Below are 27,413 nucleotides of genomic sequence, written 5' to 3'. Positions count from 1 at the left end.
GTTTGTTCCCAATAGATTCAGCCTAATCTACGTCAAATGCCTGCATGTTAAGAGGGCTGCGGCTATTGACCGGAGTTCCTTTCAGCCAAGGACTCGTCCGCATGGCTTTCAGGGACCGGGAGGGCTGATTTGAAATGCAGATATCCAGACACAGAAGTCCACTCTGCCCTCTTTTCTTTTGCTGTATCTGTCATGGTGACAAATGGCTTGCACAAGGGTCAGTCACCCGTACTTACTTAATCACCTCTCGTTGGACCTCCAGAACTGTCACAAGCGGTGGTGGACGCCGGAGCTGTCCCTCTCTTAGTACTCAGTATCCAGGAGCCAGAAATTGCTCTCAAAAGGATTGCTGCTTCAGCCCTGAGTGATCTATCAAAGCATTCTCCGGAGCTAGCCCAGACCGTGGTGGATGCAGGGGCGATCGCCCACTTGGCTCAGATGATCCTCAATCCAGATGCCAAACTCAAGGTACTTACTGTGATTTTTCTTTTATGTTTATTTGAATAACCTGGTGTCGCGCACGTGCAGATTTAAAAACCAGTGCTATTAATTGTTTTCATTGTATTTGTAAGCATTTTGAATCTAAAAGCGATGTTTACTGCTCTGGCATTTCTTTTGCTAGTATTGTACAACCCGTAAAGAAAGAAAACTTGATGGGGGTTCTATCTCCATACAGGGGAGGACTAAGCCACTTATAGCACAGTGACTGCCAGATAAAACAGTAAAAGGTCACCAAGGCACCTGAATAGTTAAATCAATTGTTTTTATACACATAAGAATATGTTTGGAAATTATTTTGTATATTATTTTAATATATTCATTTTTCCTTTAACCCTCCAGCCCGATTACTTATAATTTTCTTGCACTGGAGAATTGCTCTAAATATTCTGGAAATGCACTCAATATTATGATTCTGCTTTTTTTTTTATATAGGTTTATTTGTAAATAATAAACATCAGCAGTAATGATATACAATTTCATGAAGCTCTTACCATCTTAAGGCAATGTTGTAAATATGCCATTTTCACAGATAAACTACCTTTGATATGAAAAAAATATACATATTTCTTATGGCTAGTGTATAATTTGTCTGTTATTCTTCAATTAATATTACTTGTTAATTTATATAGCGACACCATATTCCACAGCTCTCATTTTTCCTTTTTTTCCAGCCATGGACAGTTTGTTTCTGGAAAATGACAATGACATACAAAGCACAGCGAGATGCGACAAAAATGTTAGATTAGCTGTGATTCTTATTTTTTTTTTTAAATATTTTTACATTATGATTATTACATTTTTATTATTGCATTTCATTTATGGGCTCTTACAGATTTGTAAAATTTCAACATATTCTTGATTGTGGTAAAAGTGTATAAATTTGAATATGGCTGTAATTATCCTAGGAACAGATAATCTGATAAAACTCCTTTGGTTTACTTTTTGTCCCTACGTGCTGTAAGATCTCAGACTCTACTTGGTCCTTGGTTGCCAGTTTTCAGATTTCATCTCTTCTTCCTCCAAAATACATGAGATCATTTTCAGATGATCCATCGGTCTAGAAAAATGAAATCAGCGCACACCGTTTTTTTTCCCACCAATATACACTAACCAGAAACACAACAATTCATGGAGCGTTTGTTAGAGACTCTGTAGGGTATTACTAACAAAATTTGATAGACAGCAAGCTTACAATCAAGTGGGATCAGACAGACATCTAGAACCGTATAAATGCGCTACTTGATGACATAATAAGAGAATAAAGTACGGTTTTCTATAATTACTGTATTTTTCTTCCCTGTACACCATAAATCTCTTTGATGTTCTGATAGATCCACCAACGGCCAAGGAGCTGAAGGGAGATCATTTTGTGTCGAAGACATTGTTTAGTCTTGTGATCTTACACAGTCTAAGATCTCTTTCTATTATTTCTGTTGATTACAGCGACAGGTACTTTCGGCGCTGAGCCAGATCGCGAAGCATTCTGTGGATTTAGCGGAGATGGTGGTCGAGGCTGAGATATTTCCCGTCGTGTTAACGTGCCTGAAAGACTCCGACGAATACGTAAAGAAAAATTCAGCAACTCTAATCCGAGAAATTGCACGGCACACACCAGAGGTAAATCGCTCGTAGGGTTAATATATAATTCTGTATGAATTCGAGGGAATCTGCGCTTGGTTGGGTGTGCAGGCTGGGCGTCAACTACAAATTAAAATGATACTTTAATCCTTTTGTATGCGAGGCATCATCGGATGAATTAGCGTGTGGGATATTTAAATCCCTTTCTTTTGTCAGGAGTCGCATCAATGTGACTCAGCATGACTCCTGTGAGCCGCAAAGAAGTAACCTGTTGCCCTCAAGGGTTGTTACTAAACAGAAATCAAACTTGAGAGTTTTGCTGCTCATAGAATGTATCCTCTCTGTATAATATATACATTTCTCTCTGGGTTTTAACCAATTGGTGGTAAAATGATATCTACTTAAAGCAATCTAACAATCTCGGTTAGATACCAAATCATTTATAATGAGCATTTTTAGTTCATTTTTATAGGAGTTGGAAGTTTTTCAGAAGCTTATTAATCTATACATTGACTGCATACATCTGAGCACATTTAGCCATTTTAACTGAAATGTCCAGAATTAGAGAGAAAAAAAGGAAAATTAAATATGGCAACAAAACTACACTTTAAAAAATTACATTAACACACACACACACATACATACACTCCATTCTCGGTGAGTAATTATAACTAGCAGATGATTACCTCACCCATCTAGATTAAAAAGGCTTAAAGCTCTGTATAGCTCTGGTTCTAGAGCTGCGCACGCTCAGGATGTTTTCTGGATGAAACATGACACATTACTAGCCATTGCACTGCGTTAATTGCCTGATTACATGCTAGGGGAATTCTAGATCGCTGGCATAATTCACATTCCCAAAGGAACGAGCAGCTCACCCATTTGTTGCCAAAATCTGGAAACATTTTCCTTTTGTTGGAGGAATTAAACATCTATAACAAGGTGGGTTAAAGCTGAAATCTCCACTCATCTCACTAACAGACCGTGATGAAGGATCGATGTTTTTCTGATGTTTGTATCTACAATGCATGCGTTTTAAAATACCGTTAGCAGCAAATTAGTCATATGTGACACGTAAATAATCACACATTTTTCAGTCATGCTTGGTAATTTATAGGATCAAGACCTCTTGAGAAGCAGTACGACTTAAATGCTCGTGTAAACATAACATCTCCATTAATTAAAGAGCCAGTAAACCTTAAAACTAATTCTGCCTTTTATGACAAACACATTTAAAACCTTAGCACACATGGCAAAGTAAGAATAAAACCAGCCGACATGCAGCGACCCTTTAAGAGATACCCGCAAGCTTGAAAAAGGTACATAAGCGTTTCCTTAAATATTCCAGCATCTTAAAAATATTTTTTAGGGCTCAGTGGCTCTATGCTACCAATCCAGATGATTTAAACAACTGGTGGACTTTCTCATTATTTATATATATATATATATATATATATATATATATATATATTACTGTGTGTATATATATATATGTATGTATATATATATATATATATATATATATATATACTGTATATTACTGTGTGTGTGTATATATATATATATATTACTGTGTGTGTGTATATATATATATATATATATATACTGTATATTACATGTATATATATATATTGTATATTACATGTGTATATATATATTGTATATTACATGTATATATATATTGTATATTACATGTGTGTATATATATATATATATATATAAATATTTGTAATATACATTATATGTATTTATATAAAGATTAATTCCACAGTTTCCTACAATTTTCTGCTCATACAGCACAATATGTTATAATCTGCGAAAGTGCTTACTCAATAAATTCCATAAAAACAGAGAATAGATGGAATGGAGGCTCGTATTGTGCAGAGTAATAGATGCTTGTTATCTTTCTCGTCTTCCGTTCTGACTTAGCGTCTGTTTGTTCTCAGCTGTCGCAGCTCATAGTGAATACCGGAGGAGTGGCCGCAGTCATCGACTACGTTGGGAATACCTCGGGCAACGTGAGGCTTCCTGGGATCATGATGCTGGGCTATGTGGCCGCTCATTCCGAGAACCTTGCGATGGCTGTCATCATTTCCAAGGTTGGTGCTTTTTTATGTTTGCATAAACTTGTTTTTATTACATGGTTTTGCATAACGGGAAGAAGATAACTTTAAATAGACATTTCCAGCTAAAATTAGTAATTTTAAATTAACCACATTCTTTAGGAATATCAGATGGCTTGGTCTGTTACTGGCACCCCTTCCCGTCTCAACCAGAAAGAGGGGTATTAACACTTTCAGCCCACTGTTACAATGAATAACAGAAGACTCCTTAGATGGGCGATGTTGCCATTGGGATGAAATCATTCTGTACCTTTTGGCATGGAGGACTCGTAAACCCAAATTACATACATTCATATCATTTTTCATTATATATTTGGTTATCTATACTCGGTCTCATATCTATAGTATTTTGAATAAGTCACCCAGAAAACTGAAGGGGTCCCACTTGGAGGAGATTCTGTAGCATCAGAAGGTGATCAGATCGATTGCTCAATTTCACATAACTTTTTTTTTGGGGGAAAAAAACTAAACAAAATATAAGTTGTAACCCTCTCAAATGATAGATAAGCAGCCTTTAGAATAAACAATGAAGAGTTTTACAGATCTGAGTTTGTGTGCAGCATACGAGGATGTTTGCCTGAAAATATCATAAAATTTAAAAATTGTTTCACAGGAGCTTAGGCCTAATTTCTGCTTGAATTCTTAACTATATATATATAATAATCGCAGTGGAATTGCTAAACTCTGCCGCTTCCCTTCGTTGTGAAAGTAAAATGTGGGATACATAAGATCACATAAAGCATGTTACAGTAGGGGAAGGTTGCCTAAGATTAAGAGCTGTTCCGCAGCGTGTAAGCCGTTTTTTGTATGTTTCTTCCTCTGCCCCCCTCTCGATGTCGGTCCTGTTAATGGATGTTTTCTGTGGTTGCACTTCATATGAGGATAGCATTGATTTTCTACTACCTGCAAGCAGCCAAATATCCAGACTTGAAATGGCTATTTGCGTAGGTAGGAAAACCTCATAAAGGGCCACCTTTGCCTTTCTCCTGCTAAAAGAGCTGAGATGACCCGATTGATGAGGCGATGTTAATGAAGGGCCAACCTAGACCTTGTTTCAGGTGGAAATCACATAAGTTTATTCTTCATAAAGTTTCAGCTCTAGGGGTGGCAGGGCACAATCTGGCGTTTCTGGTACCCGTGGGGATCCAAAATCAAAGGGGAGAGGGTGTTTTGTGGCCTTCAGCTGAGCCAGGCGTTAATAAGCAGGGCAAGCCAGCCCCGGAGGCTGCCAAAGACCACAGCTTCCACGACATAGCATTTATACCAAATATCATCAGTTACCCCCTTACGGAAACCAAAAGCACGCACAGGTAGCTGTAATGAATTCATGTATTTGTGTTAAAAGCTGTGATGGTGACAGGTATAGATTTATAGGTTCATGACTGATCACAAACCTCTTCCACCGTGGCTCACATTCGCATTAACGTGCAATGATACCGGCGATATCTCTCTGTCACGGAGGGTTGTACATTGCCGTGCTACACTTTGCTCTCCGCTCCCCTCTCGTACTTTAATATGTAGTGGGTAGTGTTTTTTTAACCGTAATCTTTCTCTTGTATGCATGCTTTGCTGTAGCTCTTGGCATTCATGGCCTTTCACTAAGAGCGATTGTGTTGAACCTTGCAGGGGGTGCCACAATTAGCCATCTGCCTGTCAGAGGAAGCCGAAGATCACATTAAAGCAGCTGCCGCCTGGTCCCTGGGCCAGATTGGGAGACACACTCCTGAGCACGCGCGTGCCGTCGCCGTCGCAAACGTCTTACCCAAACTGCTTTCCCTCTACATGGACACGGACAGCTCGGAGGACCTGCAAGTCAAGGTAAATTCTAACGGCTGCCGTGGGGCGGTAATAACACTGTGACTTCAGCATAAAATACCGCTGGCTTACCTGAAATAAAAATAGATGCAAAATCAGAAAGAACACCATGTTCTGTTTTACATTTGTTTAAAAAAAAAATTGAAAAATGACTTCAAGAAAATGTTGATAACATCTTGTTTTTAGGTTCAAAATGTACCCTTTTGTACCTTATTGTATATATAACCTTATTGTGCAGCCATGTGGAGTCTATTGGAGCAGTATAAATATGAGATCATTATAAAAAGATAATACAGCCCAAAGATAATATGGAGCTGAGCTGGTACAAAAGTGATGTTATAAATATTTCCCTGTCTCCTGCTGATCCGTCCATCACTTTTCTGTGAATTCTTTCTCTTTCTCCTTGTTTGGATCACTGGGCAGTAGACCGTTTAATATAAGAAAGTGCTTTTTTACTCTAAGGATCAGTGAATAGCTAATAACTGTTCATTGGGACTGACTGCACTTCTCTTTGGTGGGGACCTGGCTTACGACCCACTTTACTCATCTGCATCTATAATGATATACCCTTGTGTCACGATTTGTGGATCCAATTATTTTCATAAGGATGTCATGCCTTTGAGAGGATGGGGCGGTGTTTGAAGCTACGCCCTGGTTCTAAGTGCAGTCCCCCATCATTATTGTGTATTTTCTTATATTGCACCATCATATTCTGTAGCGCTGTACAATGGGAAGACAGGATCTAACAAGTAGGATATAACATATTAATGTGACAGAAACGACAGGTGATGAGGGCCCTGATCAAACATTCTTACAATGTAGAGGGCACATGAAGAGAGTGACAGGGATCACCGTCTGCTGTCTACAGATCTATCTGCCCCAATCTGATTGAGAGTCATAGCCAAAATTATGACTTTCTTTGGATGATATCCAAAAAAACCTTGTGGATGTGAAAGGGTTACTCCATTCGGCAAAATGTTAATTTTTCCCAAAACACCAGTGTTTGTAGACAGCATTAGTGGATAGATCCGAAGGATTGCGTAACCGGTAGGTACCCGGCATTGATGTGGTGGGAGTGCATCGTGCCGCCCTGCGTCCGTAGACCCATCTGGCAGCGACCCTTTTATAATGAAAGCCTCTCCTTTAAGACGGGCGGCATTGTAGCGAGGGTCTCGTCGGGATGCGTTGCCTAGCAGCGCGGCAGAAATACTCTTATCTCCGAGTGGCTTGCTGCTGACGAGACTTCCTTGGACCAGACTTCTGAAACCATTCATGCCTGTAAGGGAAACGTTCTCTCGCTGTTAGTTTTTCCAGCCCTGTAAGTATGGATATTTATCAATGCAAAACAAAGGGCTATCCGTTAATCTTTTGGCAGCTATTCTTCGTTCAATAATAAACTTTCATTAGAAAACGTCATGTGTCTTTATTAGGTTATCTTGCTTTGTACTTTATACACTTGATATGTTTATGCAGATCATGCGTGTCGCTTTTGTGGAGTAGAGACGGAATGAATTTATTGGAAGTACAAATCATGTCTACTCTAACTACAGGGATTTCTATAATGGAGATATCTTCTTTTGGAGGAGAAATGTTAGAACAAGAGGTCGTGATCTAAGACTAGAGGGTCGGTGGCTTAGATGTAATGTAAGGACTTTACTGAGAAGATAGAACCGGTTCCCAGCATGCCTCTGCTCGGTGGGCCGGTGGAGAGCTGGGATCTCCCTTGTAACCGGCCCGTTTACACTGTGGAGGTCTGTGCATAGCTGGCACAGCCGAGGTAGTTTCTGTTCCCCGCATGTCCGTGTGATCAGTGGCGGGATATGAAGCCGTATCATAAAGCCAACACGCAGCGCGTGGGGTAGGGGGTGCTTGGGCACTGCCCTGGGTCCAGCCTGGGACAGCAACCTCCTTTAACCCCTTGACTGCTAACAACGGCATGGTGCCGTCGCTAGCAGTCCCAGTCAGGTGCCAACGACAGCACCATGCGGTCGCTAGCACTACCCTACCTTGATGGAGGTCTGTGGACCCCCATCACCACCTACCCCGGCGATCTGCCCCTCATATTGAAGGGCATCACTGGGACCACCCGATCCGGCCGGTGACGTCGCGCGTAATGACGCGATGACATCACCGCGCAACTTTATTGAAAACTGACAATTGTCAGTTAAAGCGGTATGGGGGAATGCTGCTTAGATGCCTGTATCTCAGGCATCTAAGCAGCTACAGACCCCCAACATATACCGTTGGAAAGGTAATCACCTCACCTCATAATGCTTGTGAAAAAAGAATAAAAAATATCAAGTTAAAAAAATAAAAATGTACAAAAAAAGTAAAAAAAATTATTTGGGGGTCTCTAAAGGCAGATGAATAAAGATCAAAATTGCCTAGAGACCCCCAAATTAAATTATCTAAACAGTTTAGCTTTAACTTTAAAAAAAAAATAATAAAAAAAAAGTTTAAGTATTCTAGCTAAATGATCACTGTGGTAGTCAATGTTACCACAGTGATCATATAGCTATGAAAAGTCACATTCCCTTTTTAAAAATGTCCGATACTAAATTTTAACCCCATGATCCCTTTGATCATGGGGTTAAATTTAGCCAATGGTAGAGGAAAGCAATTTTTGAAATCCTGATGAACTGTAAATATTAGTAAAATCAGCCATTTAGCCTGTGCGGTACGTGAGTAACCATCTCATCGCTGGAGCGCCTTGCATTTTTACTGCAAAACTTATTTTTGCTGTAAAAGTGATTTTTTTTTCCTCCCTTTACCATCATTTCTTTGGGATTGTAAGGGGAAAGAATGGTGTGTGTGCGTCTGTGAGTGAATGTATGGAAAGTATGGTGTGTGCTTCTGCAAGTGAATGGAGATATGAAAGGCGTGTGAATGGCCAGTAATTAGGGTTGAAGCCTTGACGTGGCATTACTGCTCACGTAAGAAGTTAAATTATGGCACAAAAAGTACACATTTGCAAAAACTACACCCCTTGGCGCATCAAATGAGGGGCTGCATGTGTTTCTAGTACAAACCTGGAGGGCGCAAGACACAAATGAACATCTCGCTATGGTTAGAAAAAACATATTTTCTAACCAAAGCGACATATTCCGTCATTATTTGTGCACTCAACTTTTGTCCTAGAAATACATGTAACCCCTCATTTGAAGCTCCAAGGGGTGTAGTTTCTTGAAATGTGTACTTTATGGACCCTAATTTAACTTCCCAGATGTCTAGACCACTTTAACTTCAGATATGGCAGATTTGAGAATCTTGTTAAAAAATTGTCTTAAAACATTTAGGGGTGATGCCTGCATTTAGACAGCTCTAGACAGCTGGAAAGTTAAATTATGGTACATAAAGTATACATTTTCAGAAACTACACCCCTTGGCGCATCAAATGAGGGGCTGCATGTATTCGTAGCACAAGACTGGAATGCGCAAGACATAAATGAACTTGGCGCTTTTAATTTAATTTTTTATTTTATTTTTAGAAGTGTGATATTCACTTATTTGTTGTGCACGTCAGATTTGTGATACAAATACAACTAAGACCTCATTTGCTGCAGCTGGGGGTGTAGTTTCTAAAAATATATAGTTTTGTTGGCATATTTTAACATCCCAGGCAGCTAGAGCTGTTTAATTGACGGCAGCCATGCATTAAATTTAAAGAGGTCTTTTGTCATAGTCTAATAAATTTAACTTTTAGCTATAAAATATTAGAAAAACACAGTCTACTGTTCTCAATTTCTGTTTATTTTAGACCGGTTACCTACTACAAATATTTAGCAACACAGCTTTTGATATTAGAGTTTAGAAAAATAACATCACGAACTAGTTTTTATTGAGTAGGAATTGAAAAATTACACTTTTTTTCCCATTTTTGGCTTTATTTTGCAAACCTAATGAGACATACACATATAAAAATGGTATATTTGGAATCTGCTGGGTGTGCTGAAAAAAACAATATATAGTTTGTTTAGTTTATTCCCAAGAAATTTACTTCTAAACGCGTTTAGACGTGAGATGCACCAAAATGCCGAAAACCAGCTTAGCACCAGGGTGGGAAATGGCTTAGCAGCCAAGGGGTTAATATACTACTAAATACTGCATTGAGACATTCTGCAGATCTGTACAGTAACGGTATGGGTTAAATTAAATATTTATTGCAAATGTTGGGAGAAGTGTAGCGGACCCTGCTAACTGGGAATGTATATGAAAAATACATCATATAGGGCAGCTATGATTCGCAGCCCTTCAGTCTATTCCATAAGCATCTGTTGGGGCGAAGAATTGTATGATTGTATGACCAGATGAAAAATGGCTCCCAGTTCTCATCCTGAATGGCTGCTAGTAGGTGATCGGTGGCTTGCTTGGTTTTGCTAATTGTTAAAACTCTGTATCGTTGGACCTTAACCTTAAGCGACATACAGTGTGACGGCTATTCCTACCGTGACGTGCGTTATATGTATAGAAGCGAATGCAATCGATACATACTCGACTCGTGTTACAGTTACCAGGGGCCAGTTTAACCAGAGATGGTGATTTACTTTTTTTTACGGACTGCCGTACATTTGCATATAAATCTAATCTCTTATTGTGTACTTTCTGTATATATTTCTGGGTCTGTTTTTCTGAGTTGCAACCTATTTTTTTTTTTTAAACGTACATCTTAATTCAATACAAGTGAACGTTATATTTCAGAGCCCAGGGGGGTTATAGATTTTGCTTTTAAGATGTTGCTGGAGAAAAAAATAATAGAGCTATCATGATTTCGCTTATAAAGAGAAAGGTATTACAAGAATAATTTCCAGAATCTGGAAATGGAAGAAATGAAAAATGAGGAATTCCATTTATATTTATCTATATTTATTCCTTATGAGAAGAAATGATTTATAGTGTGTTTTATGTATATAATTTGTACACACACAAAATAATAGTAAATATATTATTTCAATAAGAATAAGATTGGACGTCTGAGTTTCTTAATGTTTATCATTGCGTTTGGCGTCCGGGGAACATGTGTGAATATTCCAGTCCGCCGTTTGGTCCCAGCTCAGCCTGTCCAAGCCGTTCCTCCCCCCACTTACACACCTGGATTTAATTCTGCCTCACACATCACTAGTGATTTTGGTGGTCTCAGTTCCCAGTGGATACATGGCCGCCTCATTAAAACAACCACTTTATTTGTCAAAATTCAGAGCAGTTGTCTCTATCCAATACTAGAATAACAGACTGTTATAGATCACGCTTAGTTGTATTAACAGAGCCCTGTGGGAGAACATGCGCGGTGCCAGCTAGTGAAGCTTCACCCATTCATTGCCAGAACCATTTTACTCCTAGCAACCACCATCCTGTGTGTGTGTGTGTATGTATATATATATATATATATTATATTCTAATTAATTATTCTGTACCGTGCAGAGGTAGGCAAACTGTTAAAGGCCCCGTCTCTGTTGCCGGTTGGCCCTATTAATAATTAATGAATCTCCATTAAGCATAATGCGGATTTTGGCTTATTTCAGATGTGGAATTTTTCTAATATTTGGGTTAATCTTGTTGAATATATATATATATTTATTTTTTCTACAAATTTAATACAAATTTAACGTAAAAACAAAACAAAAACGATTGCAATTACACAGCATTAGTTGCATAAATTAGCACATCGAATATAAACAGTGGAATGCCAAATATTGTTTCTCTTATCAAAATCTAGGAGACAATGATCTAATTGGAGAATAAAACATATTTATGAGAAATATTTCGCTGGTGCCTATGGCAATTTAGTGTTCTACAGTTGGTTAGATTCTTCGTTTTCGATGGCATACACATTCTTATATTTTTTAGTTATTAGTGGTACCCATCTTTTATGTTCTCACTTATTAAACGTCTTGGCAGAAAATACTTTTATTTTGTACCCCCAGCACTAGGCTGGCAACTTGAAATTTGTTTTTAAATATCTATATTTATGTTATTTTGTAGATGACAAACGCATATTATTAAAAATAGGTAAATAAAATAGAAACACACATATAGGACTGGTGTTTCTCCGTAGCCTTTATTAACCCACGAACTGAGACCACCCTGTAACAGACTATTATATCTCCTAGGAAGAAACCCGTCTTACCGTCAGCACTCAGAAGTCTTTTAGTGCGACTCTGATGCTTTACTTCGTATTTGGTTACATTAGAATACAATCGTGCAGACAAAACACAGGTTGTCACATTATAGCAGCCAAGTACTATACTTAACCCGTTCCGCTCTCAAAAAATAACATGATGTCCGGGCCCAGCGGGGTAATTATATGGAGTGTCGCCCACAATCTTCCATTCTGACCTCAGACTGCAGATACATTTAGTCTTTCACTTCTTCTGAATAATTGCATGTAACACATTTCAAAAGTTCTCTCCACCCTGCCACTGCTTTTTTATGTTAACCTCATCTTCAGGTAGTAAGATTGCCGTTAATGGGGAATAATGTACTAAGGTGAGTGATCCAGAGCGGGTATAATCAAGAAAAGACGTCTGTGTGCTGAGCGAGGATTTTTATAGCAAGCCGTTTCTCAATATGTCTGGTTTTATCTTATTTTATTTGTTTCTTTTAGAAACCCGATTTGGACTCATTAACCGCGCACAACGTGAAGTCACCTAAATAGTAAAGAATAAAATCAAATACTTTCTGGCATTTTAAGAATTTATCGGAGCGTCACTTATTGTACACTGTAGGATGACCAGGCGGTTTCTGTATCCGGGGACATTTATAAAACACTCAAAATACTAAATGGAGGCTTGAATGTGGCATTATTAGTATTTATTATTAGTAGTATTTCTATAAAGCAACGACTATTTTGCAGCACTTCTTACAGTACGTACATTCAGAGGGTATGACTAAACTAGAATTGACATATTAAGACAAAGTAATACATTAGTTAAGGAGGGCCCTGCACACAAGCTTACAATTTAGTTATTTGAGCCGATCTTGTAAGGCAGTGCTGCCTCCTGTTATATATATATATATATATATATATGTATGTGTGTATGTATGCATATATATATATATATGGGATGGCAGCAGCTCCTGTTAGGAACATTATAATATAGCGGAGCCGCCCTTGGACCCGTGCATAGGTTTGGCCACTGTGTGACTGTCCAAGGGTTTAATAAATGTTCCATGTATAACATGCGCAGTTGTTAAAACAAACTGGCAAACACAAGATAAGAACGTCTGTGAAAAGAAAAGAAAAGAAAAAAGAAGGGTTCTAATCTCGGATCAGCTATCCGCTTTGAGATACCGAGCCCTATGTCATACTTATTAGACAGAGGCTTTAGAGCACTCCATTGCTGTCTAGACATGTGCGGGAACAGCAAGCGTAAGAGCAGATTGCATTCAATATATTATAGATCGTATAGATTATAGATCTATATTTCTGCAAGCAACATCATATAGTTTAAGAAGTGCAAATTGTGTGTGCCCTTAAATAACTTTTCAGTGTGTGCGCTGAATGACAATAACACCGAGATTGCAAAGGATCCTCAATATCTCTCCAGTCCTCTCACAACTGCCCCATTCATCAACACAAAAAGTGCTTAAACAGCTGATGTATTCATTCTCAAGGAGTCTCTGCATATTTTGTGCAATACGTTGCTTCTTTCTCCGCAGACTAGAAGCCACCTTCTTAAATTGTTAGTGCTATATAAATAAATCATATAAAATATAATAGTTTTCTCCATTAAAAAAAATGCTTTGTACTTGGCGTTATTTGACGGTGTAAGTAGCTATTAGTTGGATACAAAGTCACCTTAAATTATTGACATTGCTCTGCCGCACGCCAGTCGCTCATCTGAAACCAAAATGTCCTTATTCAGCCATTTGAAATTTGATGCCTTAAATAACTTTAGGAGTTCGAGAGACGGGTGAATGTTTTGGAAGATAAAAAAAAAAATATCAGAAATGACTGAAGAGTCTCATCAACATGTATGGCTTAAAGGACAGAGAGAAGGGGCATGCCATAGAAACACTGAAATACATAAAGGGGTTCAAAAGAAACATACAAAGTGCTAATACAAGAGGTCAGAGGCTTAAATGTAATATTAGGAAGTTTTAGTTTACGGCAAGGGTTTTAGATAAGTGGAACAGCCTTCCAGTAGAAGTGGGAGAGGTTAAAATCAAGAAAATTTAAGCATACATGGGGCAGGTGTAAGGCTAACCCTAATATAATAAAAGACCACAGATTTTCACAGCTGTTCACATGGGATGACTGGATAGGGCAAACGGTTTTGTCTTCATATGCTGTTTTACATTTGAAATTGTCTATATTGTATAAACTAGAAGGACATAGTTCTGGACCTAGAGGGGACAGAGCAAGCCCCAGGCAAGCAATACAAAGGTCGAAAAGTGGGGGAGCGTGGGAAGAACTGTTGGGGTGTGGATGGAGCTACCCGCTCTGGGGTGAGGTTGAAGCTAGAAGCTGCTCCTCCCATCTAGAGATCCAAGGGGTTTGCCGGTACAGTTAGCAGATATACTTACAAAAGGGTTAATAGATCTCTGTTTTAACCAGGGACACAGGAACATGAATGAGATGGGGCTGCATTGATATTGTTGGCACCCTGCAGGACACTTTGAGGACGTGGTCTCCCTGCATTCACAGTAATTATCTTCAACATGAGTGTCACTTGGTCCTTGGCCATCTGACGTCATAGAATTTCATTAATTTACAATGTGCACTGAGCAACATCGAGAAACGTTGCCTGCAAACAAGGTGTCAATGTGGCCCTTCATTAGAACCTTACCAAATATTTCATGTGTTAGCGTTACTGATCCGTTTAGTGACCTGACCTGGAGTTTAATGTCCGTGGGACACTCTCTGCCCCAATTACCCGGAATAATCGCGCCGTGAGACCTTTCTCCATATACACCAGTCTATGCCTCCCTCCCTCTTCTCTTCCTGGCAGGCCTCTTGCAGGCTAAGTCTTCTACGGAATAAGCAGCTGGGATTTATTTACTATGATTAAGAAAGCATTTGAAAGTGGATATCTAAAGTTTTAATACAAACATTTCAAATATTTTTTTTCCATGGAACAGTCCCATGTGCTCCACTTTTGCTGGCTGAGGCTCTGAGTGTCATTAATTCACTGCCATCTACGTAGGAAGATCAATGAGCTTCTGGCTAGCGGTCAGATAAAGCATTAACGCTTCTGCATACGTGTGTTTGAAAAAGTGCTGGTGTCCTCAGCACCTATTTAATGTGGAAAAAGCTACACAGACGATGAGATTGTTAGATCCAGAGGATACGAGCATCACACGGGTTTACAAAGCGTTGTTCTTCCATCTGGCACACAAACTGTTAAAAACTTAAATCGCTTTCCTATCTCACCTGCCTTTCACGGGGTTCTGTAACAGAGCATGTAATCTAAGAAGCCCTCCTGCCCTCGCTCCTCCATAGAGTAACAAGGCTGATAAAAACCATTCGGCCCATCCAGTCTGTCCTTTTCTTCCTAATATAAAGACTCGGATCTTAATCAGTCCTCGATCTCTTCTTAGATTCAGGGTAGCTTTATGCCTGTCACATGCATGTTTAAATTCCCTTACTGTATTAGCCTCTACCAATTCTACTGGAAGGCTGTTCCACTTATCTACCACCCTCTTCTTACATTACATCACATTCTAGCCTCTGTCTCTCTAGTTTTAGACTATGACCTTATGTTCTAATATCTTACTATTTCTATAACACACATTCAAACACTACCCTTCCACTCTCCTCCTTTATTGAGGCAACACAGGCTGTCTTTTCGACCTCCCTTCCCCAAGGTCCTCTTTCTTTTACGCTCACCGCTGACTGTCGTGTTGCTCGATTTTCCCTTTTGGCTTCTAACATACACCCCAAATTGATTTATAGAAGTTTCTGTTAAACCTGTGCTAATAATAATATATTTTATTCATATAGCTCCAACAATTTACGAAGCACTTCATATAATACACATATTCAGGGGAATGGCAAAACTAGAATTGACGACTAAGACAAACCGATACATTAGGTAAAGAGGGCCCGGCTCGCAAGCGTAATAATAATAATAATAATAATAATTTCACTTATAGTCCATTGACCTTGGATCCAGTGTGTCATGGGTCTTGTTTGTTCTAATATTTTCACACAATTTCTTTCTCTCGTTTCTTCTTTTAATCCGTCTTTTCAACTACAGACTTCCAATGTATATCCAGCCCACTTTATCACCAAAATCTGCGGTTTTCACGGAAGCTGACTTGATCGCTTGGACATCACCGCTTGTGTATTGGGTTCCCTCCTCATTCAGTGGTCAATGCCCTCCTCGCTCCTGAAAATCTTTTCAAATTGATTTCTGAGTCAGAAACATTGTTTTCCTCAACTTTACAGAATATGGAGTATATTACAGAATACAGAGGTTAAATGATATGTGGATGGGGCACACAGCACACGTACCCCGGCAGGGGTGCATTCATGGAATGCAAAACAGAATGACCCCAAATCATGGTTCTTGTAAGGAGATACCCTCTCATGCTTTTTGTTTGTTCTTATACTTTAACAGGCAAAAAAGGCCCTAAAAAACATCCTGCAGAAGTGTACCCACCTGCCGGCCCTCGAACCGCTGCTGCATGACGCGCCGCCCAATATTCTCAAGCACGTCGTCGGGCAATTCAGCAAGGTAAGAAATACCGGCTCTATTAATAAGTGTCCTGCATAGCGCACAGGATTCTGGCTCATTAATGCTTATCTCTCATCCATACTTGGATTTAGTGTTTCATAGATTAATTCCTCCTGCTAGGGACATGGGCTAAGTATGAAATTTCCTGTTGGATCGTGATACCTGTGGTGTGTTTAATGGACACTAAAGTACCTTTTTTTTTGGGGGGGGGGGTTGTTATATGCGCTGCTTAGCATCACATGCAGAGTATGGTGCCGGGTATGACACCCCTAGCAGCCGGAGTTCCATGGAGGAGAGCAGAGACATCATCCAACGTTTCTTCTATGTACAGCACCCTCTGCTCCGGCATGAGGGAGTTTGTCTCCTAAAAGAAAAGAAGAAGACTACTGCTCTATATCACAATTTGTACTGTAGTGTTGTGTATGAAGGTGGATAGTGATGTATTGGAGTGATATGAGTGTGTGTAATTGCTCTACATATATTTCTAAACAATAAGAATGATGTCAGATGGGTCAAGAGCAGTAGAATAATCCGGCCCTGGTGTCTCCTGTTGTGGACAGTCTTCATCGCTTACAATCCTAGAATAGTGCAGGGTAACAATACAATCCATGGCTGTTGTCGCCCCTGAATACCTAGTACTTTTATTTTTCCCTAAAGTCCGTGCATAATGCCACAGTGCCACTCTGTAAATATAAAAATTCCCATCAACTTCGCTAAAGCAAACCCTGAGCCCCTCCTCGACGAAATCTGTCTTGGCTCATACTACATAAGCCACGTGGATCGGTTAAAATGCTTGCTTGTTGGGACGCATACATTGAGCACTTTGCTGTACCATTCAGACTGAGCCCATGTATCCCATGCCTGCCCCGGGAGCTTCATCCCATAACACCGCTGATTGTTTTTAGCTTCCTTACTTTTTTGTAAATTGAGGACACCCCTGGATTCTACCTGCTGCACCCCAATCTGTGACAATTGTATATAAAAATCATATACTGATTTAATTTGAATCTGGCACCATCTCCTGCCAGGATTTGTAAACACAGACCTGCTGCATGTAGAACAGAGATGTTGAACGCCAAGCCTCGAGGGCCACAAGCAGCCTTGGTTTTTTATTTTTTTTGAGTATCACAGCTAGAGCCAGAGCCAGTTTAACCAGAGCTTGATTACTTGGTAGACATCTACCCTGCTGTCAAGGGCCACAGGGGTCTACAAGTCTTCAGGATCCAGCCATGGACAGCGTCTAGATGTGACATCAGACCCCGGTACTTAGCATTGTACAGCAGCGCATAGAAATATAGTTTGGTGGCAGATAGGAACCGTTCACCCATTTAGGTGCCCATCTTCCTGATGTGAAGACTTTCTTACATTACATCTAAACTTCCCTTTATGCACTTAATAGTTTCCATCACTTCTCCACCAAGCTACCCATATTGAGATCCCTTAGTCTTTCTTGATCCTTTTTATCCTGCAAACTATTTACCATTTTAGTAGCCTTCTTCTGAATTTCCTCCAGCATGATACCAACCTTACCCCCAACCCTCTTCAGATAGCAAGATAACCAACGGGTGAGGGGGGTAAAATACTATTAAAGTATATTTACAGTGGCAACTAAAACTATCGTATTACTTACCTGTTCAGAAGTCTTCTCCTTTCTCCCCACCCAACTATTGCAAAGGCTACAGAAAAGGTGAGCACTAATATAACAAATGGGGAGGAAGAAAATCAAACAAATCCTGGGACGTTACGATGGCTGCTCACGTGGTAAGGCTATCATGGTAAGGGGATCGTTGTAGAATTTTATTTTTTGTGGTGGTTGCAGGTAGAAGGGCATAATAGCCGTATGTACATTGTGTATAGAATACACTGGGACGGGGCTGTGTTTGAGACGTGTGTACATAGCGGCAAGTCCCAGCGGTGTAACGTGCAGGTAGGCTCTCAGCAGAGAAAACAGATTTAATGCTTCCCTTAGCACAGAAACACTGCTACGCTTCCCCTTCTTTTAACGAGGCACTGAAAGTTATGAACTTGGAATAATTGTAGGGGCGCTCACATGCACGCTCCTCACAAGTGGAATGCCGCCTTAGGGCATTGCAGGCCATGAAATCATTTCTTTAATAAAGAAAGATGGGTTATTAAAGGGCTCTTTTTGTCTCATTAGGTAACAGCAGACCACAGCTGCAAGGAGTGCGCGAAATATAACTTAACTCTTTCCAAGGCAGGGAGAGGGAGCCAAGGACTGCTTTCCATGCTCCTGTTGGCACTGAAGTGGTTAAATGTCCAAAGTGGCTTTCATCCAACTTGGCTCATGGCGCGCTCTGTATTATTAGATACAGACATTCAGCCACATTAAGGGTAGAATCACAAAGCACGTTTCATATGTTTATTTTTTCTCTGTATGCCAGCCTCTAAAAAGTTGCGGGAGGAATAACACTTAGAATTTGTAGATAATTAAATTCTCTTTGTTTTGCCACAGTACAAATGTAATATATATATATATATAATAAAAAGAAACAAAATATATATATAAAAAAAAATCCAGCATCGTGGGACAATCCTGCATCTACAAGAAATCCCAGTATTGTTATTTATTATTTTATATAGCGCCGTCATACCCCGCCGCGCTGTACAATGGGTAAACAGGACATAACAATTAGTGTATAACATCATAACAATTGGTAAATAAAATAAAAGCAATCCACCAAATTGATTAATACAAAAGTGAAAACATGCATCCAAGAGCACTATCCGCATTGTAACTAGTTACATCCATATCGGTATAAACTGTATAGCTGTGTAAGTGGGGATCCCCTGATATTAGCATGGTGGGTAGAAGTGGGAATCGCTCTTTCTGTGTTGGGGTTGACTCTGGAATAAGGTTCGCACAAAAAAATAAGCAGACATTTTTCTTAAAATAATCCCAGGCCTGGCCAGGATCTCTGCGGCTAGCACGCTTCTCAGCATCTTCACGGGCCGAGCGTGCCATGTTTTTAAGAGCGCTGTGGGGTTAGGATGAAAGAGAGGGAATGCACACAGCCTGCTCTCCATGAGCTCCGGCTAGAACGGCAAAGTTCTCACATTCTGTCCGCTTCCCCCTCTTGCCCACCCTTTAGCCACGCATGCAGACAGAGCCTCTTAAGCTACTAAAACAAGAAATCACACATTACTTCGGAAGAGGAGCGCTTTCAGATCTTAAAAGTTTGTGACTTTAAATCTTTGTGCATGAACGTTGGTCCACTAAAATGTATGACAGTGGAAATCTAAACCAGGCCATCTGGCAAATGCCCGCTGTCCCTGTGGCTGATACGGTGTTTCACATACTGGCTTCCAGCGGGAGGCTGAATGAGTAGAAAAATTTAACCTACGGCCCACCGATCCAGCTGTTGGCCGGGCTTGTGTCATTTGGTAGGGGGCTTGCATCATTTAGTGGCTGCTGGGTTTAAAGTGCTAGATCCACATACGGAAGTCATCCCCAGGCCGGCCTAAACCAAGGCTTTTTGTTCAGTCTATTTCCTCGTTTTAATTTTATTATTATTTACATTTTAAAAAGTGCATTTGATTAACTGTTTTTCATAAACCTACATATTATTCTGAAATAATAACACAAAGTATCGAGGAAAAGGATCTCGTTTTACTTTTTGGGTAGAAGTGAGTTAAAACAGATTGGCTTGAGGTATGAATGAGTTCCAGGAGTGCAATAAAAGTCAGCCAGATTTAGTGATAGCAGAGGCAGTAAAACACAGCCAGCAGATCCACAGATAAGTTGGACTAAGGCCGTAAAGACCTAATTGAGGCATTAGGCAAATAATTGGTAGTGTGTGAACTCACAACCTTTTAATACATCATACGAGAGGCCATACAATGCTTTGCTTTGAGCTGTAAATACAAAAGGGTTAACGTCTCCAGAAAGACATTATTCAGAGAGCCAAAAATACTCTGGAACCGCTCATTGCTGCATTCCTTGCTTCATTATTTGTAAGCCCTATCTAGCCTCCTTTCAGATATACGGAAAGACTCTTCTAGAATTTGTACGATAACCTTCGGGTTTAACGTCTACAGAACAACACACAATATCGGGGCATTGGAGGCACTTTACTGTTTTTCTTTTTACTTTCAAACTTTATTTAAACCTGGCAAAGTTCAAGCACCACCACCACCAAGTGACCATTACATATACAAGATGAAATTTACATTAGACGCAAGCAAACCTATGGTCACGGCGTCTCTGTGCAGATGTTTAGTTCAACATCAAGTAATTGTGTCACATTATCAATTCCAGACGCCTACTTTAGGCAGACCAGATGACCCCTTTAATAAAAATGCTGCGTGCATAGGAGCAGTAACGTTAATGCAGCGCTATACATTTCAGATGTGTGTGTGTGTGTATATATATATATATATATATATATGTCCCCAGTTAAAGGGCAAATCACTTAACTTTAAATGGGAGCACTGAAAATGCACCTTACAGGGTAGTGGTTTTAGGGCACCCCTGTGGTATGTATCTTCTAGTGCCCGAAAAGCTTCTGATTGTCCTAGCCATGAAGCTTGCCACCATTGAGCGGTTAACCCAAGATGTCTCCAGCTTGAGTGTATACTCAGTGATACAGAACCGCCGGCACAATGGCACCGCTTGTTAAATGGTAAAGAGAAATGGCTACGTCGTTGGAGAGGTGAATGATAGTAATGCGGAACAGTTTAGCTAATAAGAACAAAACCATTCACGTTCACGCGGGGCACTCTTTTCTACCCCTCTGCTGTAATGATGTGAATTTGTTTGCCCCGTGCAGCATTTCTGAAGTCTCATAAATTATAAATGTAATGCAGCTCATGGTAAGAGATGGCAGGGAGCTACCAATAATCTGTAAAGATATCGCTGTATTGAACCCTCTGTTCATCTCAAAATTGGACCTTTTGTGCGTTAAATGAATTGGGACGTGAGGAATATCTGTTTTTGTTCTCTGCTACCCCAAATTATTGGTTATATTCTGTAAGTCATCACCAGGTGATGGCCCGGACTGACCATCTGGCACGTGGTAAATCAGGTCCTGTAATGTCCGGTCACCAACCGGGTACGCATTAAACGCAATGTATTTGGCAACTGCTAGCCAAGGACCTTTAACCATGAACTTTCTGACCCGACCACGTGCCATGCAATGTGCATACATTATGTGCAACGCACTTAACATTTTAACAAGGTGGGCCTCACGTAGACGTAAACTGGTCTGTCACTTTTTAGATTACCATTCCCGGCTTTCATGAGATTTACTTTTATATGCTAAACATCTCCAAAAGCATCACACCAAATACCGGTAATAACGGAAAGGCACAAGCTAGTAGTAGTTTTAATTTAGTTATACTAAAATCTGTAAAAATGTGTGCTTCCAATTAGTGAAAGAAGAAGCGCGCTTGGTCTCAGAGCTGCTTAAGATGTCTGTGTAGCCGTTAAGCTAGGCTGAAGCTATCCCTTCTTTTCTACCTGTGACTGGCTATGGGTTATGGGAGTTGTAGTTCTACAGCAGCTGGAGAAGAACCGGGTGCCTACACCTACCTTCAGAGGGTAACTAAAAATACCCATTGCAAGCCGATGAATCCGGAACTCTCTGATCTCTCCGGGGCTCATTGTTAGCGAGCATTTTCTGAACATACTGTAACCCTTCGAATACAAAGCGTATGCAGCTCGTTGCAATAGGAACCCGCAGACCCGAGGTGTTACTGACCGGGTTCTCATCCCGGCCACCTACTCTCTACACAGATCTCCTGCTATCGTGTGTGTCAATCCCTGTCATTTCCATTTTTAAGTTCTGGATTTGCATGTTCTTGATGGATTGCTGATTGAGATTTATGTAAATGTAATTTGAAATTCTAATGCCCGGAGCAGAGCGAGGCGCTCTCTCTCTCGTTGGATCTGTATAGAGAGGCGTCTTCTGGCACAGGTAATCCTCACCTTGTGACCTGATCATGTGCCTCCCGACAGCACAACACCTAATAGACATCTTCACAGTTTAATTGCTATAAACGTGAGCTCATTTCAGCGGACATAAATTACACGGTTCTAAGTTAATTGGACGCGTGTTCTGTCACGTCCCGGAGTTTGTCCGAATCCAGGCAGGGATGAGTCAGATCCAAGCAGGTAGGATCTAGAACAGACCTGGGCAAAGCACGGCCCGCGGGCCACATCCGGCCCGCTGAATAGCTCGGACCGGCCCGCAAAGAGTGTCCTGGTGACTCACCAATGAGTCCGGTGTCAGCAACGGGAAGCAGCGAAACTATGCACTCCGAAGCCTTGTTCATTTTGTTCACTTCTGTGCTGTGCTAATAGTTATTCAGGCCTTACTTATTCAAGCACCTCTACCAATGACGTAGGCTTGAATAACTTTATTAAACAGCACATAAGTTAACAAAATGGACAAGGCTTCGGAGTTTGTAGTTTCACTGCTTCCCGATGCTGAGTAAGTGATGCCACTGTAACTTCTGAGTGCCAGGATGCTCGTTGCGGACCTTGGGGAGTGCCAGGACAATCGTTCCACGCTCGTCATTTACCATTTTTTTAAGAAGGGATAGTATATGTATGCAGTATACAGGTATTGGTAGAATTAAGTTAAGGGCTCATGCACACTGCTGTAGTTTCGCCCGGGCCGTAACCCAGGCGAAACTACGGCGTGCTGCTGCGGAGAGGAGATGGGAGTGCTCCTTACCGCTCCCCTCTCCATTGGCAGACACGGGGGCCGCGCCGTAAAACGGGGTGAAACACCGGTTGCTCACCGCGCCGTATTACAGCGCCATTCATTTTCAATGGCGGCCGTATTCTGACCGCAAATCGGGCGGCTGGAATACGGCCCCATTACGGCAATGTGCATGGAGCCTTCGTATGTTGGTCTGGCCCTCTAAAACCATTCCAATTTCTCATGTGGCCCCATGGGAAAATTAATTGCCCACCCCTGATCTAGAATGAATTCAAACTATTTGGATTATTTTATTATTACAATGCGTACGAAGCACATAACGCAGCCAACTTGGAAAAACCCCGCTCTCGATTTTTTAATAAAATCTATATTTTAGTCTGTTTGTATTTGGGACCGGCCAGAAATTCTTTTCACATGGTGGGTTGCTCTTTACTCGGCTTAATACAAAGGACTCATCTGAAGCATTAGTTACTAAACTTGCCCTGATCTCCGTTTTGAGTGTTTTTGTAAAGGATTAATTCTAGAGTCGGGCAGCAGAATATGGTAAGGAAAGCCCAAACCTTTACACGAGCTTTAATCCCGTCCGCAGTGAATGAATCTGCAACCCATTACAAACCAATTCACCTCACGCTGCTTCACCCCTGAAGAGGATAAAATATTGCCAGGGAAAGTGATTCATTAAATACAGATTTATTTTGAGCCTGTATCGTTTGCATCTAGTTCCTTCTAGAGAGCTGCGAGAACCAGAAGACGCCATGTTATTTGGCTTTGTATGTTTGTCTTAAGGGGACAGCCTGGATCCCGAGCTCGGAAATGCCTCGATTTATGGGGGGAAGCTTTCTGATGAGGCCATTGATAAAACACGGAGGATCGCAATTTTTCTTCTGCCTTTTATGATATAGTTATTTATACTTAACATGAAAAACCTAAATTAAACATTTATTGCTTATTTGTGGTATTATATTTTTTTATTAGCCAAAGCTGGCACAGTGTATCGTAAAAAAAAAAAAGTCTCATTCATTTTAATGCTGCAGAATGATCAAATTGCATGAAATGATTATACAAATGTAATAAAGTTATACAAAAAGTATGAACCCAAGGAATGGAACAGGTTTCCATTTATAAACACAGCCTTCTTATGGTGCTTTCATGTATTATTGTGTAGTTTCATACCTCGCATCCACGCCTCGCTCATCCACATGGATCAGAAATGTCAAGTATCGGCTCTTGATCATTTTTAAAGATAATTGTGGAACAAAGCGCCATGATTATCACAAAACACCAGACGACTTTAGCCAAATTAGGATATAATTAGTAAATATGTTGTATTTTAAGAAAAAAGTAAAGGTGATGCTTACCTTTAAAATATAGGAGGGTTTTCATACATTTTGCCATTTCACAGCAGCTGTCCCTAAAGTACTCTGCACGCTCCGCACGCTCTGCTGCTCCCGGCCCCCCGGACGCTGCGCACTCCTGCAGTCTGGAATAAACACTAAATAACTCGCCATTCATGGCTTTGTAGGATAGGTGGGATGAATGTGCATTTTTTTACTTGGTAATAAATTAACACTGAAATAGTGTTTAAAGAGAGTTATTAAATATTAGCATTGTGTCATCCATGTTTGGGGCAGGAAAAGCTTTAAGAGACATATCACTATATAATAGTTGATGAAATAGCCATCTTTCTTGATAGGGTGTTTCTAACAAGAATGCCACAATGTACCTTTACTCCAGTGATCCTCCATGTCTTTGGGTATGGGGGCAGCAGTGGGGCCAATGCTTCCTCTAGGGAGACCCCCCAGACTAAATCAAGTGGCCTAGTACTAAATGTATCAATTTTACGTATCGCCCCCAAATCTGTTATTTCATCGGTTTCGCAGACTGTTTCTTCACCGTGGGTATCTTCTGCTGCATCTCGAGTTATTTTACTGGCTTTATTCTGAATGACATTTTCTGATATCTCACCTCTGAATTCGTTTTCTTTCTCCCTTTTTTAAATCTTCCTCCTTTTTTCAGTTATTGGTCTTTAAATCTTCCCTTTCACTTTTATTTTCATCTGCATGATCTTCATTCTGCCTGTGATCCTCAGGACATCACTCAGGTGAGGTCTCACCTACGCTAACACCAACGTCACTTCTCCTTTCATTAATCACGTATATTAGAAAACAAAGCCTTAGGGAGTAATATCTCTCAACCTGTTGTTTCTCTCTCTTTGATAGCAAGCTAATTGTAGCTTTTCTGGCATGCTCAGGCAGTATTACGCCAGACCCCAGCATTTTGTGCAATAAATCATTGACATTAGATGTATCTTTGGTATGGAGGGGGCCTCAGTAATGAAAATGTGTTATTCTGTTTAAGGTTCTTCCACATGATAGCAAAGCAAGACGTCTATTCGTAACGAGTGGTGGACTTAAAAAGATTCAAGAAATTACAGCGGATCCTGGCTCACCTCTCCAAGAATACATCAATACGATCAATAATTGCTACCCAGAAGAAATCGTCAGGTAGGGGAGGTTATTTCTTAAACGATGGGCAAAGGCTGTCTGCTTCTAAATCCCGCAGGTTAAGGCTGAAGTAGATTCTCATACTGACTGATCCAAAGAATGAGAGTAATGAAAAATTTGGCAAAATCTCTCATTGCCGTAGCCTTGGCTTACAAGATGGCAACCAGGAAAACTACCTATCGTAGTTAATGGGAACCCGGACCCTGCGCAAGTCAAAGTCCGTCTCACTTTCTAGTTGTCATTTATTGAAACATAGAATATCCCGGCAGCTGAGAATCATTCGGCTCGTCTAGTCTGCCCGTAAATGTCTCTCGTTGCTCTGTATGATCGCTAGACTACCTTTGCCGGCCCACGCAGCATTTAGTGCAGGGGTTTCCACAAACACGGCAGTTTTCATGAGATTTTGGAGCTGGCCGCTTAGTGACGTGCGCTGCCATTTCATTCCGTGCTGGCAGGAACACTCGATGAGCTGAGTGAGATGTACTAATGAACGGCTTCTCTATGTACCGAAATGGAGGAATCATGTTTGTGTTCATTCTGGCAGAGTACAGGTTAATTCACTGTTATTGCATGTGTATAATTTGATGGATCCACACACATACGCGTGCAATGAATACATCCGAAGAATCATCAAAGGCATGAAAACGCTAAGGTTTCTTTAGGTTAGAAAAATGGTATTTGTAGCAAAATGATTTTTCTGCGGAATATGATGGCACGGCATAAATCAATATAAATGATATTTCTAAAAATATGTATTCTTTGAAAATTCGGATGTGTACCCACTATAATAACCTTTTAGTTTAAATGTGTTGAAAAAATATGAAGGTAAACCAGTTCACTTAATATTAATTCAAGGAAGACGCGTCTGCTGTTTGTTGACCTCTTTTCCAAAATAAAAAGACATATTTTAAGAACGCTTTTGTGTTTTTTAGGTATTATTCTCCCGGATATTCACAGACGCTTCTGGAGAGAGTGGACCATTACCAGCCAGTCTTCTAACCCGCTTCACCATTGTGATGTAAACGTTTCATTGCACTCTCTGGATAATTACTTCATGTGGACTATAACTGAAAAATAAAATTAAATGAACAAATCCACCTTTTTTATATAGCTTAATTTAGTGTACACTTGGATGATCTTCTTTGGTAGCCTATTTTAGATTTAAATTATAGGTAAAAACAAATTCTACTGCATTTCATCCACATCTGAGAATATACATTATATATTTTAAAGGAAAATAAACGGGCTTCAGTAGTATTTTATACCCATTTTTTAATAAAACACAGAGATATTGTGTAGATCTGGACATGAAATTCTTTCAGATGTCATCATTCTGTGACAGACAAGACTCAGCACCGCAAACAGCTCAACTAATCATTTATGGCTTTTTGAGCAAGAATTTCTTTGTTGAGACCCTTCTGTAATGTTTGCATAGGGTTTAGATGTGACAAGGCTATTCCAAAACTTTTAATGACTTCATCCCTTAAGATATACACTTGCCTGTGTGCTCCAGATCATTGTCCTGCTGGATGG

General features: G+C 40.3%; 1 protein-coding gene across 1 annotated transcript in view; it reads left to right on the top strand.

The window, feature by feature from the left end:
- LOC149287220 (sperm-associated antigen 6-like) overlaps positions 1-26,879 on the top strand; it is a 57,724-nt gene extending 30,845 nt beyond the window's left edge. Inside the window, exons 5-11 of the mRNA XM_089493205.1 lie at positions 263-468; positions 1,945-2,118; positions 4,026-4,178; positions 5,829-6,020; positions 16,577-16,693; positions 25,735-25,880; positions 26,813-26,879. Of these exons, the coding sequence (XP_089349331.1) occupies positions 263-468; positions 1,945-2,118; positions 4,026-4,178; positions 5,829-6,020; positions 16,577-16,693; positions 25,735-25,880; positions 26,813-26,879 (1,055 nt within the window). The remainder of the gene's footprint in view (positions 1-262; positions 469-1,944; positions 2,119-4,025; positions 4,179-5,828; positions 6,021-16,576; positions 16,694-25,734; positions 25,881-26,812) is intronic.
- The last annotated feature ends 534 nt before the right edge of the window (positions 26,880-27,413 follow it).

Source organism: Sceloporus occidentalis, unplaced genomic scaffold, assembly GCF_023333645.1.
Source record: "Sceloporus occidentalis isolate IW3139 unplaced genomic scaffold, rSceOcc1.0.p SCAF_63, whole genome shotgun sequence".
Classification (NCBI taxonomy): domain Eukaryota; kingdom Metazoa; phylum Chordata; class Lepidosauria; order Squamata; family Phrynosomatidae; genus Sceloporus; species Sceloporus occidentalis.
This window is presented reverse-complemented; position numbering and strand designations above follow the sequence as displayed.